This window comes from Rhinopithecus roxellana, chromosome 19 (assembly GCF_007565055.1).
Source record: "Rhinopithecus roxellana isolate Shanxi Qingling chromosome 19, ASM756505v1, whole genome shotgun sequence".
Taxonomy (NCBI): domain Eukaryota; kingdom Metazoa; phylum Chordata; class Mammalia; order Primates; family Cercopithecidae; genus Rhinopithecus; species Rhinopithecus roxellana.
The window spans coordinates 20,125,806-20,142,853 of NC_044567.1; the positions used below are offsets into that span (position 1 = coordinate 20,125,806).

At 39.7% G+C, this 17,048-nt stretch overlaps 1 protein-coding gene and 1 pseudogene across 1 annotated transcript in view; both read left to right on the forward strand.

Moving 5' to 3' along the window:
* EFCAB5 (EF-hand calcium binding domain 5) overlaps positions 1-17,048 on the forward strand; it is a 173,868-nt gene that overhangs the window by 126,349 nt on the left and 30,471 nt on the right. The window contains exons 16-18 of the mRNA XM_010367959.2: positions 12,644-12,933; positions 14,493-14,662; positions 15,149-15,377. Of these exons, the coding sequence (XP_010366261.1) occupies positions 12,644-12,933; positions 14,493-14,662; positions 15,149-15,377 (689 nt within the window). The remainder of the gene's footprint in view (positions 1-12,643; positions 12,934-14,492; positions 14,663-15,148; positions 15,378-17,048) is intronic.
* On the forward strand, positions 2,973-4,042 carry LOC104665995 (annotated as a pseudogene).

Genomic DNA, 17,048 nt, shown 5'->3' on the forward strand with positions numbered 1-17,048 from the left:
TCATTATATAATGATAAAGGGATCAATTCAGCAAGAAAACAACGCTAAACATACATGCACCCAACATCAGAGCACTCCAGTATTATAAAGCAAATATTATTAAATCTAAAGGGAGAGATAAACTCTAACACAGTAATCGTTGGGGACTTCAACACCCTACTCTCAGCATGGGACAGATCATTTAGACAGAAAATCAATAAAGAAACATTGGATTTAAACTAAACATTAGACCAAGTGGACCTAACAGATATTTATAGAACATTTCATCCAACAGCTAGCTGCAGAATACACCTCTTTTTTTTCAGCCCATGGAACATTCTCCAGGATAGATCACATGTTAAGTCAAAAAACAAATCTTATTAAATTTAAAGAAGTTGAAATCATATCAAATATCTTTTCTGACCTCAATGAAATAAAAATAGAAATCAATGACAAGAGCAACTTTAGAATTTAAACAACATGCTCCTGAATGAGCAGTGGGTCAATGAAGAAATTAAGAAGGGACTTTAATTTTTTTTTGAATTTTTACTTTTTACTTTTTAATTTATTTTTTAAAATTTCTTCTACTGAGGTCCCATGACATCATAAGATTTCTTGGAACGAGTGAAAATAGAAACACAACATACTAAAACCTATGGAATACAGAAAAAGCAGTATTGAAAGGGAAGTTTATAGAAATAAATGCTCACATCAAAATTGTAGAAAGGTTTCAAATAGGCTGGGCGCGGTGGCTCAAGCCTGTAATCCCAGCGCTTTGGGAGGCCGAGACGGGCGGATCACGAGGTCAGGAGATCGAGACCATCCTGGCTAACACGGTGAAACCCCGTCTCTACTAAAAATAAAAAAAAAAAACTAGCCGGGCGAGGTGGTGGCCGCCTGTAGTCCCAGCTACTCGGGAGGCTGAGGCAGAAGAATGGCGTAAACCCAGGAGGCGGAGCTTGCAGTGAGCTGAGATCCGGCCACTGCACTCCAGTCCGGGCGACAGAGCGAGACTCTGCCTCAAAAAAAAAAAAAAAAAAAGAAAGGTTTCAAATAAACAATCTAATGCATCTCAAGGAATTTGAAAAGCAAGAATAAACCAGACTCAAAACTAGTAGAAAAAAAGAAATAATAAAGATCAAAGCAGAAATAAAATTAAGACAAAAAAACCCAAAAAATCAACAAAACAAAAAGTTGGTTTTGTAAAAGATAAACCATATTGCCAAACCATTAGCTAGACTAACCAAGAAAAAAAAGACCCAAGTGAATAAAATCAGAAATGAAAAAGGAGACATTACTACTGACACCACAGCAACACAAAGAATCATTAGTGACTATTACAAACTATATGCCAACATAATAGAAAACCTAGCAGGAATGGATAAATTCCTAGATACGTACAACCTACCAAGATTGAAGCAAAAAGAAATAGAAAACCTGAACAGACTAATCACAATTAACAAGACTTAATCTGTAATAAAATGTCTCTCATCAAAGAAAAGCCCAGGATCTGATGACTCCACTGCAGAATTCTACCAAATATTTAAAGAATATCTAATATCAGTTCTTCTCAAACTCGTTTAGAAAATTGAAGAGGAAGGAATTCTTCCAAACTCATTCTATGAGGCCAGCATTATGCTAATACTAACACCAGACAAGAACACAACAACAACAGAAACGGAATTATAAGCCAGTATCCCTAATGAACATAAATGTAAGATTCTCAACAAAATGCTAGCAAACTGAATCCAGCAACACATTAAAAAGATCATTCACACAGAGAATAAAAGAAAGGCTGGGTGTGGTGGCCTTTACCTCTAATCCCAGCACTTTGGGGAGCCAGGACAGGAGAATCACTTGAGCCCAATAGTTTGAGACTAGTCTGGGCAACATAATGAGACCCTGTCTCTATAAAAATAATAATAAGGAAATAAAAGATCATTCACCCTGATCAACTGGGATTTATCCCAATAATGCAAAGATGATTTAACATACAAATATCAATAACCATGATACATCCCATCAACAGAATAGACAAAAAATCATATGACCCTCTCAATAGATGCAGGAAAAGCATTTGATAAAATTCAATATTCCTTCATGATAAAAACTCTCAACAAGTTAGGTTTAGAAGGAAAATACCTCAACACAAGAAAGGTCATACATAACAAAGGCAATATCGTACTAAATGGGGGAAAATTGAAATTTTTTTTCTAAGATCTGGAATGATAAAAAGATGCCCACTTTCACCACTTTTATTCCACATCTGTTTATTCTAGATGTCCTAACCAGAGCAGTTAGGAAAGAGACAGAAATAAAAAGCATCCAACTGGAAAAGAGAAAGTCAAATTGTCCCTGTTGTAGATGACATGATCTTATATATAAAAAACCCTAAAAGCTCCACCAAAAAATTATTGAAACTGATCAACGAATTCAGTAAAGTTGCAGGATACAAAATCAACATATAAAAATCAGTAGGCCAGGTGCAGTGGCTCACGCCTGTAATTCCAGCACTTTGGGAGGCCGAGGCAGGCAGATCACGAGGTCAGGAGATCGAGACCATCCTGGCTAACACTGTGAAACCCCGTCTCTACTAAAAATACAAAAAATTAGCCGAACGTGGTGGTGGGTGCCTGTAGTCCCAGCTACTCAGGAGGCTGAGGCAGGAGAATGGCGTGAACCCGGGAGGCGGAGCTTGCAGTGAGCTGAGATGGCGCCCCTGTGCTCCAGCCTGGGTGACAGAGTGAGACTCCATAAAAAAAAATCAGTAGCATTTCTATACACTAGCATTCAACCAGAAGAAAAAGAAATTTAAAAAGTAACCCCATTTACAGTAGCCACAAAAAAATACAATACATAGGAATAAATTTAACCAGGGAGGTGAAAGACGTCTACAAGGAAAACTGTAAAACCCTGATGAAAGAAATTGAAGAGGACACCAAAAAATGGAAGACATCTCACGTTCATGGATTGGAAAAATTAAAATTGTGAAAATGACCATACTACTGCTGTCGCCAGCTGCTGACGCGGGCAGGTCCCGTGTGGGGCTGCCAGTGCCGGTCGCTAGGGCGGTAGACATCACGCTGCTATTCCAGACCAGTGTCAAGACCGTGAAGATGCAGAACAAGGCGCTGGGAGTGGCGGTGAGCGGCGGAGTCGATGGCAGCCGGGATGAGCTGTTCCGCCTCAGTCCCTGGCCCAACGGCGACTTCTCCAGCCAGGCCCACGAAGTGTTTTCTCACATTGGCAAAATGAGAGATTGTCTTCTGGAACACAGGAAAGATTATATTAATGCTTATAGCTATACCATGTCTGAACATGGGAGGATGACAGACTCAGAACGAGACCAGATAGACCAGGATATCCAGATATCCATGAGGACCTGTTCAGAAACAATTCAACAACTACGAACAGAAGCTCACAAGGAGATACATTCCCAGCAGTGAAGGAGCACAGGACTGCTGTTTTGGATTTCATTGAAGACTACTTAAAAAAAAACAGTGTGTAAACTTTACTCAGAACAAAGAGCCATCCGAGTTAAGAGTGGTGGATAAGAAAAGATTATCTAAGCTGAAACCAGAACCAAATGCAAAGACAAGAGAATCCACATCTGAGAAAGTTTCACAGAGTCCTTCAAAAGACTCTGAAGAAAACCCTGCCGCTGAAGAACATCCAGAAAAGATTTTGGCTGAAACACAACCTGAATTGGGAACCTGGGGAGATGGCAAAGGTGAAGATGAATTATCCCCAGAAGAAATACAAATGTTTGAACAGGAAAATCAGCGACGAATTGGTGAAATGAACAGCTTGTTTGATGAAGTGAGGCAGATTGAAGGGAGAGTGGTTGAGATTTCCAGACTTCAAGAGATATTCACGGAAAAGGTTTTGCCACAGGAAGCTGAGATTGATAGCATTCACCAGTTAGTTGCCTTCCTGAAAATATCAAGGAAGGCAACAAAGACATAAGAGAGGCCATTAACAACAACGCTGGCTTCCACGTGTGGATCCTCTTCTTCCCCATGATGTGTGCTCCTTCTCCTTTCTCTTCTGGTACCACAGCTAGCCTGGGCTGAGGGGGCCCAGCACGAGAGTCCTCATGGGCGCTCACAGACTGCGTACTCTCATGTACCCCTGATGCTGGAGCATGGTATGACCAGATTTTACCACAGAGCCATTTGAAGAAAACGGGGTTCAGACAGACAGACATATTCCCCAAAAAGGGATACCCAGGCCGATGGTGTTCAGCTGAAAAAGAAAACAGTGGGAAGTGGCCTATGTAGCCATCATAAGGCTAGACAAACTGAATGCCGGAGCTGGTAATTAGCTGTTCCTGAACTTGAGGCTGCCTTGGCAGTTGAGCTGCTCCAGTAGCAGAGGCACAGCAGGTCTCCAGAGCCCCCAATTGTCTCAGGGTTCTAAGGAAGTCGCTGACCTTTCCCATCCCAGTAGCTTCAGGGAAGAACATAGTTAATCACGTCTCTCAACAAATGATTACTTCTTTGTTTCCTTGTGGCTCCTTGTCTGAGTCAACCAATACACAGACTCACCGGAACATAGAAAAGAAAATTCACATTTGCCTTGTTAGTCTAATAAATACAATTACAGCCCCTTTAACAAAAAGAAAAAGAAAATGACCATACTACCAAAAGCAATCTACAGATTCAATACAATCTCGATCAAATACCAATAGCATTTTTCACATAAATAAACAAAAAATTCAAAAATTCGTATGGTATCACAAAACGCCATGGATAGCCAAAACAATCCTGAACAAAAAGAACAAATAGATATCACACTACCAGACTTTAAAATATACTACAAATCTCTAGTAACCAAAACAGCATGGTACTGGCATAAAAACACATAGACCAATGGAACAGAATAGAGAACCCAGAAAGAAATCCATATATTTACAGCCAACTGATTTTCAACAAAGGTGCCAAGAACATTCATTGGGAAAGGGAGAGTTTCTTCAACAAATATTGCTGGGGAAATCGGATGTTCATATGAAGGAAAATAAAACTAGACCCCTATCTCTCATCATATATAAAAATAAACTCAAAATGGGCCAGGCACTGTGGCTTATACCTGTAATCCCAGCACTTTGGGAGGCCAAGGCAGGTGGATCACCTGAGGTCAGGAGTTCCAGACTAGCCTGGCCAACATGGCAATACCCTGTCTCTACTAAAAATACAAAAATTAGCCAGGCATGGTGGTGCACGCCTGTAGTCCCAGCTACTTGGGAGGCTGAGGCAGGAAAATTGCTTGAATCCAGGAGGCAGAGGTTGTAGTGAGCCGAGATTGTGCCACTGCACTCCAGCCTAGGTGACAGAGCAAGATTCCGTCTCAAAAAAAAAAAAAAAAAAACTTAAAATGGATCAAGGACTTAAATGTAAGACCCCCAGACTATGAAACTACTCATGAAAACATAAGGGAAACACTTCAGGACATTGGTCTAGGCAAAATTTTTATGGAAAAGACCTCAAAAGCACAGGCAACAAAACCAAAATTAGACAAGTGGGATTATTTCAAACTAAAAAGCTTCTGCACTGCAAAGGAAACAATCAATGCAGTGAAGAGACAACCTGCAGAAGGGGAGAAAATATTTTCAAACTATTCATCTGACAAGGGATTAATATTCAAAATATACAAGGAACTCAGACAAAGCAATAGCCAAAAAAAGAAAAAGAAAAATCAAATAATTCAAATGAAAAAAGGGTAAATGAGTTGAATAGACATCTCTCAAAAGAAAATAAAAATGATCAACAGGTATATGAAAAAATGCTTAACATCACTAATCAGGGAAATACAAATCAAAACCACAATGAGGTATTATCTCACCCTGGCACAAAAAATAACAAATGCTGGCGAGGATGCAGACAAAGGGAAACTCTTATACATTGTTGGTGTGATGTAAATTAGTACAGCCATTACTGAAACAGTATGAAGGTCCCTCAAAACACTGAAAACAAAACTACTGTATGATCTAGTAATCCCACTCAAAGTATATATCCAAAAAAAAGGAAACAAGTATGTCAAAGAGATTTCTACATTCCCATGTTTATTGCTGCATTACTCACAATAGCTGAGATAAGAGATCAGCCTAAGTATCTATCAGCAGATGAATGGATAAAAAAATTTGGTCTATGTACACAATGCAATAGTATTTAGCCACCAAAAAGAAAAAAATTCTGTCATTTGAAGCAACATAGATGAGGTTGGAGGGCATTATGTTAAATGAAATAAGTCAGGCACAAAAAGATAAATGTTACATGTTCTTACTCATATGTTGAAGCTAAAAAAGTTGAGCTTATTTAACGAGAAAGTAGAATAGTGATTACTAGAGACAGGGACGGTTAAGGGTAGAGGGAATATCCAAAGGTTGGTTAATGGATACGAAAGTACAGCTAGATATGAGGCGTAAGTTACAGCGTTCTGTAGCACTGTAGAGTGACTATAATTAACAGCAATTTGTTGTATATTTTCAAATAGCTGGAAGAGCAGATTTTGAATGTTCCCAAAACAAAGAAGTGATAAATGTTTGAGGTGATGTATATGCTCATTATGCTGATTTGATTATTATATATTGTGTACATGTATTGAAATAACACTCTGTACCCCATAAATATGGACAATTATGCATCAATAAAAAATAATAAAGGCAAAAAGTACAGTTGGAAGTAATAAAACATTTATTTTAAAACAAAACAACAAAAAGCATTTTGGTGATACTTTTTGTCACAAAGTTACAGAAACCATGAAAATTAAGAGCCATAGTTATTTAAAAGTCTCATTGAAAAGCACACAAGAGTTTTTTAAAGAAACTGAAAACTGGACAAGTAGCTAGCATAAAACTACTGTTGTTATTCCTTTGCTCCGGAACTCTGGAATAAAGAATCTCTAAGAAAGTCTTCCATCTTTCTTTGATTTCCATAACCTTGACACTTTTGAAGATTTTAAGTTGGTTGCAGTATGTCCTTCATTTTGATTTATCTACTGTTTCCCCATGGTTAAATTCAGGTTATTCATCTTTGTCAGAAATATATCACAGAAGCAATGCTGTGTTCTTCTCATTGTATCTGATCAGAAGTCCCATAGTAACAACGTTGACCAGTTGATTAAGATTATATCTGTCAGGCCCCTCCACTTTAAAGCTGTTTTTTCCCCCTTTGTAATTAGTAAGTATTTCATGGGTGTCCATTGAAATCGTATAAACCATTATTCCTTTTTGTCAGCTTTTCATTTATTCATTTATAGCAGTATGTGTTCATGGTTTCCTTTTTTATTCAATGGGTTATAATCCAATACTATCACTATTTGTTTTGATACTCATATTGTCCCAGTTTTAGACAATGGGAGTTCTTTCACTCTGGCTCCTTGTCCTCCCCTCCCCACCCACGCCCATGGTTTTTTTGGTGTGGGTTTTTTTTTTTTTTTTTTTTTTTTTTTGAGACCACGTCTCACTCTCTCACTCAGGCTGGAGTGCAGTGGCACAACTGTAGCTCACTGCAGCCTCCAACTCCTGGACCCAAGCGATCATCCTCCCACCACAGACTCCCAAGCAACTGGGACTATAGGTATGCGTCGCAAGCCTGGCTCATTTTTCTAATTTTTGGTATGGATGGGGTCTCTCTGTGTTGCCCATGCTGGTCACAAACTCCTGGCCTCAAGCAACCCTCTCACCTCAGTCTCCCGAAGTGCTGGGATTACAGGCGTGCGTCACCATGCCCAACTCCAGCATTTCATTATGAAAACTGTCAAACATGGCAAAGCTGAAAGAATTTTACAGCGATACCTATATACCCACCACATAAATTAATCATTTTTATTTTATCTCACTTCATTAATATTTTACCTCACTTTTTAATCTGTCTATTCATCTCCCTGTCCCTCAATCCTTCCATCTCTCTTATTTTTAATGCATGTAGCGCATTTTAAGTAAGCTATGGAAATCAATACACTTCTCCCTAAATACCTCAGCATGTATATCATTAATTAGAGTTCGATATTTATTAACAGTTTTTTTCTTTCTTTTTGCACATAGGGAAAGAAGGAAGTTTTCTCCTCTTGAGACCAAATTTCCATAAAATGAGATGTACAAATTTTAAGTGCATATTTGCTGAGTTTTGACAAATACATGCCCTGTGCACCCCATACTCCTATCAAGATACAGAACAAATAGCACAGTGACACACCTGTAATCCCAGCTACTCGAGAGGCAGAGGCAGGAAGATCGCTTGAGCCCAGGAGTTCGAGATCAGCCTGGGTAACATCGCAAAACCCATCTCTTAAAAAAAATAAAAAACCCATCTCTTAAAAAATAATAATTAAATAAAAGATATAGAACAAAACAAGTCCTCACGCCTCTTTCCCATTCAGTCGCCCACCCTGCAGTCTCCAAAGCAACCACTTTTCTATTTTCTACCATAAATTAGTTTGATCTCTTTAGTATTATCTGGAATTTCATAAAAATGAAATTATACAGTATGCACCTTTTTTTTTTACAGAGTTTAAACTCTATGTACTTTTTTGTGTACGCCTTCTTTCACTCAGTATAATTTTTACTTTTATTTTTTAACGTTTTCAGGGGGACAGAGTCTCACTCTGTTGCCCAGGCTGGAGTGTAGTGGTGTGTGATCATAACTCACTGCAGCCTTGAACTCCTGGGCACAAGCAGTCCTCCCGCCTCAGCCTCCCAAGTAGCTGGGAGACTACAGATGCACACCACCATTCCTGGCTAGTTTATCAACTTTTTGTAGAGACATCATGTTGCCCAGGCTGGGCACTAACTCCCGGCCTCAAGTGATCCTCCCCGCTCAGCCTCCCAAAGCTCTGGATTACAGTCATAAGCCACTGGGCCTGGTCAACTCAGCATAATTTTTCTTGAGAGTCTTAATATGTTGCTACATGTATCAGCAATTTGCTTCTTTTTATTGCCGAGGAGTATTCCATTGTATGAATATACCATGGTTTGTTTATCCATTTTCCAATGTATGGACACTTGGGCTGCAATGTATGGACACTTGCGCTGTTTCCAGTTCTCAGCTACTATAAATTAAGCTACTCTTCACAATCTTAAGTAAATCTTCTGGTGACTATGTTTTCATTTCTTATTAATAAATACTTAGGAGTGGAATATATATGTTTAGCTTTATAAAAAAAACTGCCAATTTTCTGCATCCTTTTAACATGTATCCCTCATTCTTTGAGCATGTCCTTGCTTTCTGGCACAAAGAGATCTTCCAGGTTGGTCTTATATTTTCCTGTCCTTCACCCTGGAATCATCCATCTCCCCAAGCCAGCATCTGGGTTCTACACATGCTCTTTACTCATGAGTCTCCTCTCTCAGATTTCTCAGTGGACAGATGTAGAAACTGTGTGTGTGTGTGTGTGTGTGTATGGGTACGCATGCATGCACTCGTGCACACCTGTGTGTGTACATGTATACGTTTATATCTGCACGTACCTTTCTGTCTACTAATATTAAAAACCATGAGTTCACACTGGTAATTCCAAGTCCAATCCAACATAACAGGGTTCATTCTAGTTTTTTCTCATTCCCTTTTGTAGTTCCGTTTTCTCTGGCTGTGTTATCCTAAATATATTTATTTATTTGATCAATCCCCCAATGAATCCATTAGTTGTATATGGAACTAATCTCCCATCACTGTTGCTGTCCTCTCTTCCACACTGATTTCCTTTTTACTACATTTAAGTTCTAACATCTTGCACTAATCGGCCCTTCCCACATGGCTATCCTCCTTACTCTGCTTACGTTCTGATAGCCCACAACAGATCACCCCCTCCAAGTAGATGTCCTTTACATAGTCCTTAGGCTCTGACACTCCATGCCAAGGCACATTTTCATGTGGATGCCCTTGTCAATCCACTCAGGCTCTGACTCCTTACGCTGAGCTGACCCCCAACCTATGTGGATGGCCCTTCCATGTAGACACCCTCCTCACCCTGTTTAGGTTCTGACTTCCCAGGCCAGGCCATCCCTTGATTTGGATGCCCTTCTCACCCTGCTCAAGATTAAACACCCCATGTTGGGCATCCGTCTCATATGGATACCCTGCTTGTACTGCTTGGAATCTGACACCCAAGTTAAACCACCTCTCTGTAAGGCCATCCTCTTTACCCACATGGGCCAAAGATTGCCCTTCCACATAGATACCCTCCTCGCCCTGCTCAGGCTCTGACAACCCATGCCCAGCTAACCCTGCACAGATTTGGGCCCTGATATCCTGCTTGGTGCCACATTGACTTCACCTGACCAGGAACAGATGCTTACCTTGCTCTGCCCCACCTAATGACTTTAGGATCAAATTGTTCAAGGAGGCAAAAAATGAAAGGGAAAAAAGAAGAAGAAATGGAAGATTAAGAATCCACAAGGCACTTTTAATCTAATTGAGGATTGTACTAGTTAAGATCCTTTTGGCTCAAGTAATAGAGAACCCAACCCAAAGTGTTTACACATAAGAGGAATTTATTGGTTCATACAATGAAAAAGTCCAGTACTAGTTTAGGACACAACTAGATTTGGGAGTCCAAATAATGACATTAGGACAGCTGTCTGGTTCTTTCTCTTGCTGTCTTCTGTTTTAGCTGCACTATCATACAGCCTCTACCTTTGTGGTAACCAGGTCCAGTGTCACATGCTCACAGTTTCATTCCAGTGGAAATAAAAAAGAAAGTATCTTCTTCCTAATCATTCAATCAAAAAGTCTGGCATTCGTCTGTACTAAACCAACCACTCTGGTTAAAGGAATAGAATGTCATGACTGGCTTAAGCCTGAGGCACATGCTCCACCTCTAGAACTGTGAATGGAACCCCATTCAAACACATGAGCAGAGATGGGAATGAAGTTGCTTCCCCAAAGCAAAGTTAGAGATACAATTACTCGGAGAAAGGTGGCTGGATGCTAAGGAGCAAAAAAATCAATAAATGTTCAACTACAGAAATGAGAAGCTCACACATGATATGATGTCCACAAGTGCCAGGTAGTATTTGTTAATTGTCAAATAAATGGTGTAGAATAGATGCTATTGTCTTTTAAGAGAAGGATAAATCACAACAGAAGTCTTCTTGAGGGAGGAGGAACTTTGAACTATACTTTAAAGGGGAAGGGTACATACCCTGTGACTTATTAATTTATAACAACTGTCAAAGAATCTTGCACATATGCACCAGGAGACATTTACAAAATGCTCATAATACTGTTCATATGAGTAAAATATTGAGAATAACTTAAACACCCACTGACAGTAGACTAAATCACTAATGATATACTCATATAGTAACATACACTGGTGAAAATGAATGAATCATAGCTACAGTAACAACATGGAAAGATATGTTAGAAAGATAAACAACATGGAAGATATGTAGCATAGTGTTGAATAAAAAAGTATGTCCCAGAAAACTACACATAGTTTGATAACCTTTTTCTAAAGTTTATAAACATGAAAAACTGGCTGAGCTCGGTGACTACACCTGTAATCCCAGCACTTTGGGAGGCTGAGGGGGCAGATCATCTGAGGTCAGGAGTTTGAGACCAGTCTGGCCAATATGGTCACCTCTACTGAAAATATAAAAATTAGCCAGGCATGGTGGTGCACACCTGTAATCCCAGCTACTTAGGAGGCTGAGGCAGGAGAATCGCTTGAATCTGGGAGGTGCGGGTTGCCGTGAGCCAAGATTGTGCCACTACACTCCCGCCTGGGTAACAGAGCTAGACTCCGTCTCAAATAAATAAATAAATTTTAAAAATGCAAAACTAAACCACATATTGTTTAGAAGTGTGTGTGTGCATGTGCGTGTGTGTGTGTGTGTATGTGTGTGTGTCAAACACATATATTGTTATGTAACTATGATAACACTGGGAAAATTAAAAGAAAGCTAAAGATAAAGCCAAATTCAGGATATCAGTGGGAGGTGTGGGGAGGCAGGGAATGGAATAGGGCAGATCACAGAAGAATATATGTTACTGGTAATGTTCAGATTTGGTAGTAGGTTCATGATTATACAATTACAAAAATAGAGAAGAGATGTGAATACAGAAGTGTGCAAGACATGGTCAGGAACCATGAGTAGAATGGAGATACTGCAGCAAATAATTCCTATATGGTATTAGGGGCAGATGTGATTGGAAATAGACTGGATCCAAATATGGTAGGACTTTGAACCAGGGAATTGCGTAATGCAAGTTGTGTTTTAATTTAATTTTACAAACATATATTGAGCATTTACTATTGTTAAGTCAATTACAAAGTGATAAAAGCTGGCTTTGGGGTTATGAAAGTAAGAAAGGAGAGGAGTGGCCACACTGCCAAAGAGTAACAGGATAGAATTAAGTGGCTTATTGGATATGGAAGGCAAAGGTAGGGAAGGAGTCAAAGCAAACCTTGAGGTTTCACCAGGCTAGGTGGCAAAATCAAAACAAAACAAAAACAAAGAAGTTGACACATGAGTCATATTGAGTTCAGCATAGAAATTCATTGTAAAATATTCCATTGGGCTCAGAGATACATATCTTTGATAAACTTGGTTTTCCAGGAGAGCAGTCATCCAGAGCAGTTCATCGTAAGAGGAGAATGAAAATTCCCCCCACTGATGAGTGAACTTTTGGTTAGTTCTTGGTTTTGTGTTTGTGTCTTTTAGCTAAACTACACATCCAATTTCCAAAGCCACACCCTGGTCACGAAGTGAGATTGTCTTCAAAACAATTTCAGAATTACATAGAATTGGTTGTATCTGAACTCAGGGGCAATGAAGACCAAGTTCTGGAAAGTGTTGTGGAATTTCTGATGAATGCTTTAGAGAGAAGCCACATTGAGAGTCTGAGGAATTGTGCCAGGCAGAAGTGGCTGCACCAAATCCAACGTGCTGCAGAGACAAGTGGAGTGTCCCTAGAGCCGGTGTATAGTGAGGCCTTTAAGGCCCTCACGCAGGTACGTTTTCTAAAGTGGTATGTGACAGGAAACATCTCCTCACAGTAGGTGATGTTCAATATCCACAAAAGAGGAGCATCCTGAATTCTCTTGAAAAATCACTGAGTGCTGCTATAGATATTTTATTCATTCCAGTCCATTACAAATGGTCTGAAGCCTAGGAGACGCGCAACTGGAGTGACTGCTGGTTGACAAGATAGAAGCAGAGTAGAAAGGTAGAAAAGACAGATGTAGAAAAGATGTCTTGGGATTTCTAATTTAATTTCTGCTCAGAGTCAAATAAGCCTAGAATGTACAATAGACAGATTATGTAAAATATCAGTAAGGAGCTGTACAAGCAGTTCAAGCTACATTTCCCTTGCATGGTATTTTGGGAGTCAGTTTTAAAAGGAACTATTTAAATCATGAACTCATTATCGAGTCTGACACCACACAGTATTTCACAGCATTGCCCAGAAGCAAGCTGAGACTACTGCAGAATCCTGTCACTTAGAACACATGGCCCTGAGGGGCCACTGCCTACAGCCTTGCCACCTCCTCAGAGACTCCCAGGTTGCTGCTGTTCACAGGCAGAAACAGCACGGCTGCCTTCTACATATATCATAGATTCCACTGATCCAGGGAACCTGTGCCAGTCATCTCAGCTAAGTAGGGACACTTGCTCAATGGAATCATCTCCTGAATGGCTGAATTTTCCAGTATAATTGGAAATGGGGCACCAGGACCAAACAACCATTCAAGAAAAAGAGGCATTGTTCTAGCTTGCTTCAGAGATCTGTGGTATCCTGAGAGAAATCTCACTACACATTTGTTAATGACTCCGTGATCTTGTATGTGGAAAGAAGGAATAAAGGCAAAAGAAAAGGGCATGGAAAGCAAACCCAAATATGTAGAAAGAGGAGAAAAATATCAAGGAAAGTGTCTCACATGTCCCCAATTTATGGGTATGTTTAATGTATGTATTGACACATAATATTGTTAATAACATAATAATAATATTTTAGGTACAGAGAATTTGTAGTTGCAGAAGTAGTAGTTGCAGAAAGTCTGCAATCTTGGGCCCCAAAAAAATCCTTCCTGAAATTACATAGCTCAAATATACAAAGTGTGTTAAGAGTTCCTTGAGAACATTTTTTTTCACATTCACATCACAGTTGATGGTCAAGAAATATGAGTAAAGTGAAGGCATATTCTTGGCCCAGCTCTCTAAAATCAACGCTTTTAATAGAAACACAGACAATTTGACTATAGGTCAAAGGAATCCAAGTTTTAAACTTGTAAATTTGAGTAGACCTGAAAGTTCTTTGGTTTTGTTTTTCTTTTCCGGTAAACAGTCCAGTTGGCATAGAGGAAACCCATTATACTCACTAAAACTCTGATTTAGGGTATAGCTATGGTGTCAACTTTTTCCTCACTGCCCATGAATAGTAATATATGCATTCTCTATTCAGGAAAATGAAACTGCTGGGGCCAGATGCATGAATTAACCAGTGAGGGGGACATGATTGGGGAGTTCTTTGGGTGTTGGCAAACACATGGTCGGAAATGTTTTTCCGTAGGATGCTGAAGCCCATGGAAATAAAAAGATCAGTGCTCACATTTCCCTCTTAGAAGAAAACCTACTACTGCCTGAGAAAGGGAATGTTCTATTGAGGAATGTGGCTTGCACCTTAGATGATGCTCTATTTGTACTGAACAGAGTGCTCTACAGGGACATGAAAGGAATCAGGTAAGAACGTCTTGAAGAGGTTGGTTTTACCCTCCTAAAAAAATAATTCCCTTTCTGAGTAAACTGGCGTCAAGATCCCAGCTGGCTGCTCAAAAGAGAAGTGGCTCAAGTCACCAGTGCTTCTGGAGTAGAAGCTGATGGCTTCCAGTCCTGGATGATTTCACCTATTTCTAGAGCTCGCTCTTTGGCAACGATTCGCCACACAGGGACTCTACTTCACAATATCAGCTCAATTATTTCTGCCTGCTCCATAAGTTATGTCTCCGGAGTTCTGTTTATATTTGTTTTCTATGTCCACATCTAAGTTTTTGTTTTTTTTTTTAAGTCTTTCTCAAGTCAGACCTCCAAACTGGTCATCTTATCGAGTCCACTGCTTGGTCATATAATGCCACAGATTGTGAATAGAGAATCGCTCTAGCTTCCTCCATGGTTTAACCTAAGTCTCTCCCTGTGCCTTTCTCCCATCCTCGTACTCTTTTTCCTCAGCTTTACAGTAGTGGATGAAGGGAAGCCGATCCATGTTCCCCAAGTTCAGTACCACGGGAACATCTTCTTCTGGGACCAGTCCCGTAATAAGAATGATTGTAATGGGTCATTCCTGGCTCTGCCTCTTCAAGATGCATATATGAGGATCTTTGGGGTCTTGGCTGTTGACACCCTTAGAGATCCCCACGAAATAAACATCTTTCTGCCTCATGAGATCAGATTCTATCAGGTAAGTCATAGAAGTCTTCAAGAGCAATGGTAGGATGGCCTCTCCTTCTAATACTTTTTAAAGAGTGAAACCTGAAATCCGATGAGAGTAAAGCTGTGTATACAGATAACATCGTCATACTTGCTCCTGTTCCCTGAATGTATGTTTCAGTCTTTTGAGAAATTCCCCATTACTTATGGGAGGACTTTCAGCCTCAGTTGCATATCCATGCCTCAGCTTCATGTGTCCCATAGCATTTATCACAGGAATAGAATTTTATGCTATAGAACAGAAATCCAACCATTAGACCACTGAGACCCACAAAGCGGGAATGAACTTTTAGAAGGGACAGATTTGTGTTTTACTAATAGTGATATCTATCTATAAATCTTTTGTACTTTCTACAAATGGTACTAACTCTGATATGCATCCCCATAGGTCTTGATTTCAGTGTTATAATTTTTGAGGATGAAAAATAAAGAAAAAGGCCTAAATGTTTCTTGAGTATTCATGTTTTTAAATTGGATCACAGAATGATAGGCACTTTTAAGGTCATGAAATAGCTAGACCATTTCTACAAGCATTTTTATTTAATTTGTGGATAGAACTTGCAGTAAAGGAAGATCGAAAGCCTTTATGGAGACAATGAACTGTGGACTATAGCAGCGAGTTAGGAACTTGAACTTGCTATGCCCTTATCATTTGTTGCCCTGTAAGCCTTTGGCTCTTTATGTTTATTTACCATTATTTTTCACTTTCTCTTCCCATTTATTGGGTGAATAGTTGAGGAAAGTGGTAGAACCTCTTTCTCTGGACATATTTTTAATAATAAAATTCATTCTCATCTGACATGGAATTATGTGACGATATTGAAATGGAGGACTATGAAGTTATCAGTAGGTGAAGTATATATAGTCTTATGAGAGAGGTAAAGGCTTCTGGGTTACCCTTAGATGCCTTGAGTCCTAAGATAAAAGGCATATAATTTTGAAGAGTTTGTGATTCCTAGAGTTTCTTGACAACAAGCCCACATATGGGTTCTAAGGATTTCCCATCCCTTCTCTGTGGAACAGGGTCTTCTTATGCCTATAAGAGGACTATGTAATCTAGCACGCTGTGGGTCTTGGAACCAAACATGTCTTATACTGTTGATCTGATGATAGTGGCCATGTCTGCACAGATGCAGGCATTAACATTGGCATCCGATCAAGGCAGCTCCTACCCACCTGCCTAAGACTGGCATTCGTTCTTGGCTTTTTAACATTTTTTTTTCTCATTTCAAAGTTTATCTTGTTCCTTTGATGCTATTCTCTACTAGCACATATCATGAATTTCACTGGATGACTATCAAAAGCATAAAAAGTTATGCGGGTCTCTCTCTTTACACCTCTCTTTTTTTGTGAAACTTGCTCTGTTTCCCAGGTTGGAGTGCAGTCGTGCGATCTCAGCTCCTGAGTTCAAGCAATTCTCCTGCCGCAGCCTCCCAAGTAGCTGAGATTATGGGCGCCCACCACCATGCCCAGCTAATATTTGCATTTTTAGTAGAGACAGGGTTTCACCATGTTGGCCAGGCTGGTCTCAAACTCCTGACCTCAAGTGATGCACCCTGCCTTGGCCTCCCAAAGTGCTGAGATTACAGGCATGAGTCACAGTACCTGGCCTATGCCTTTGATTTCTTGATGATCCTTTTTT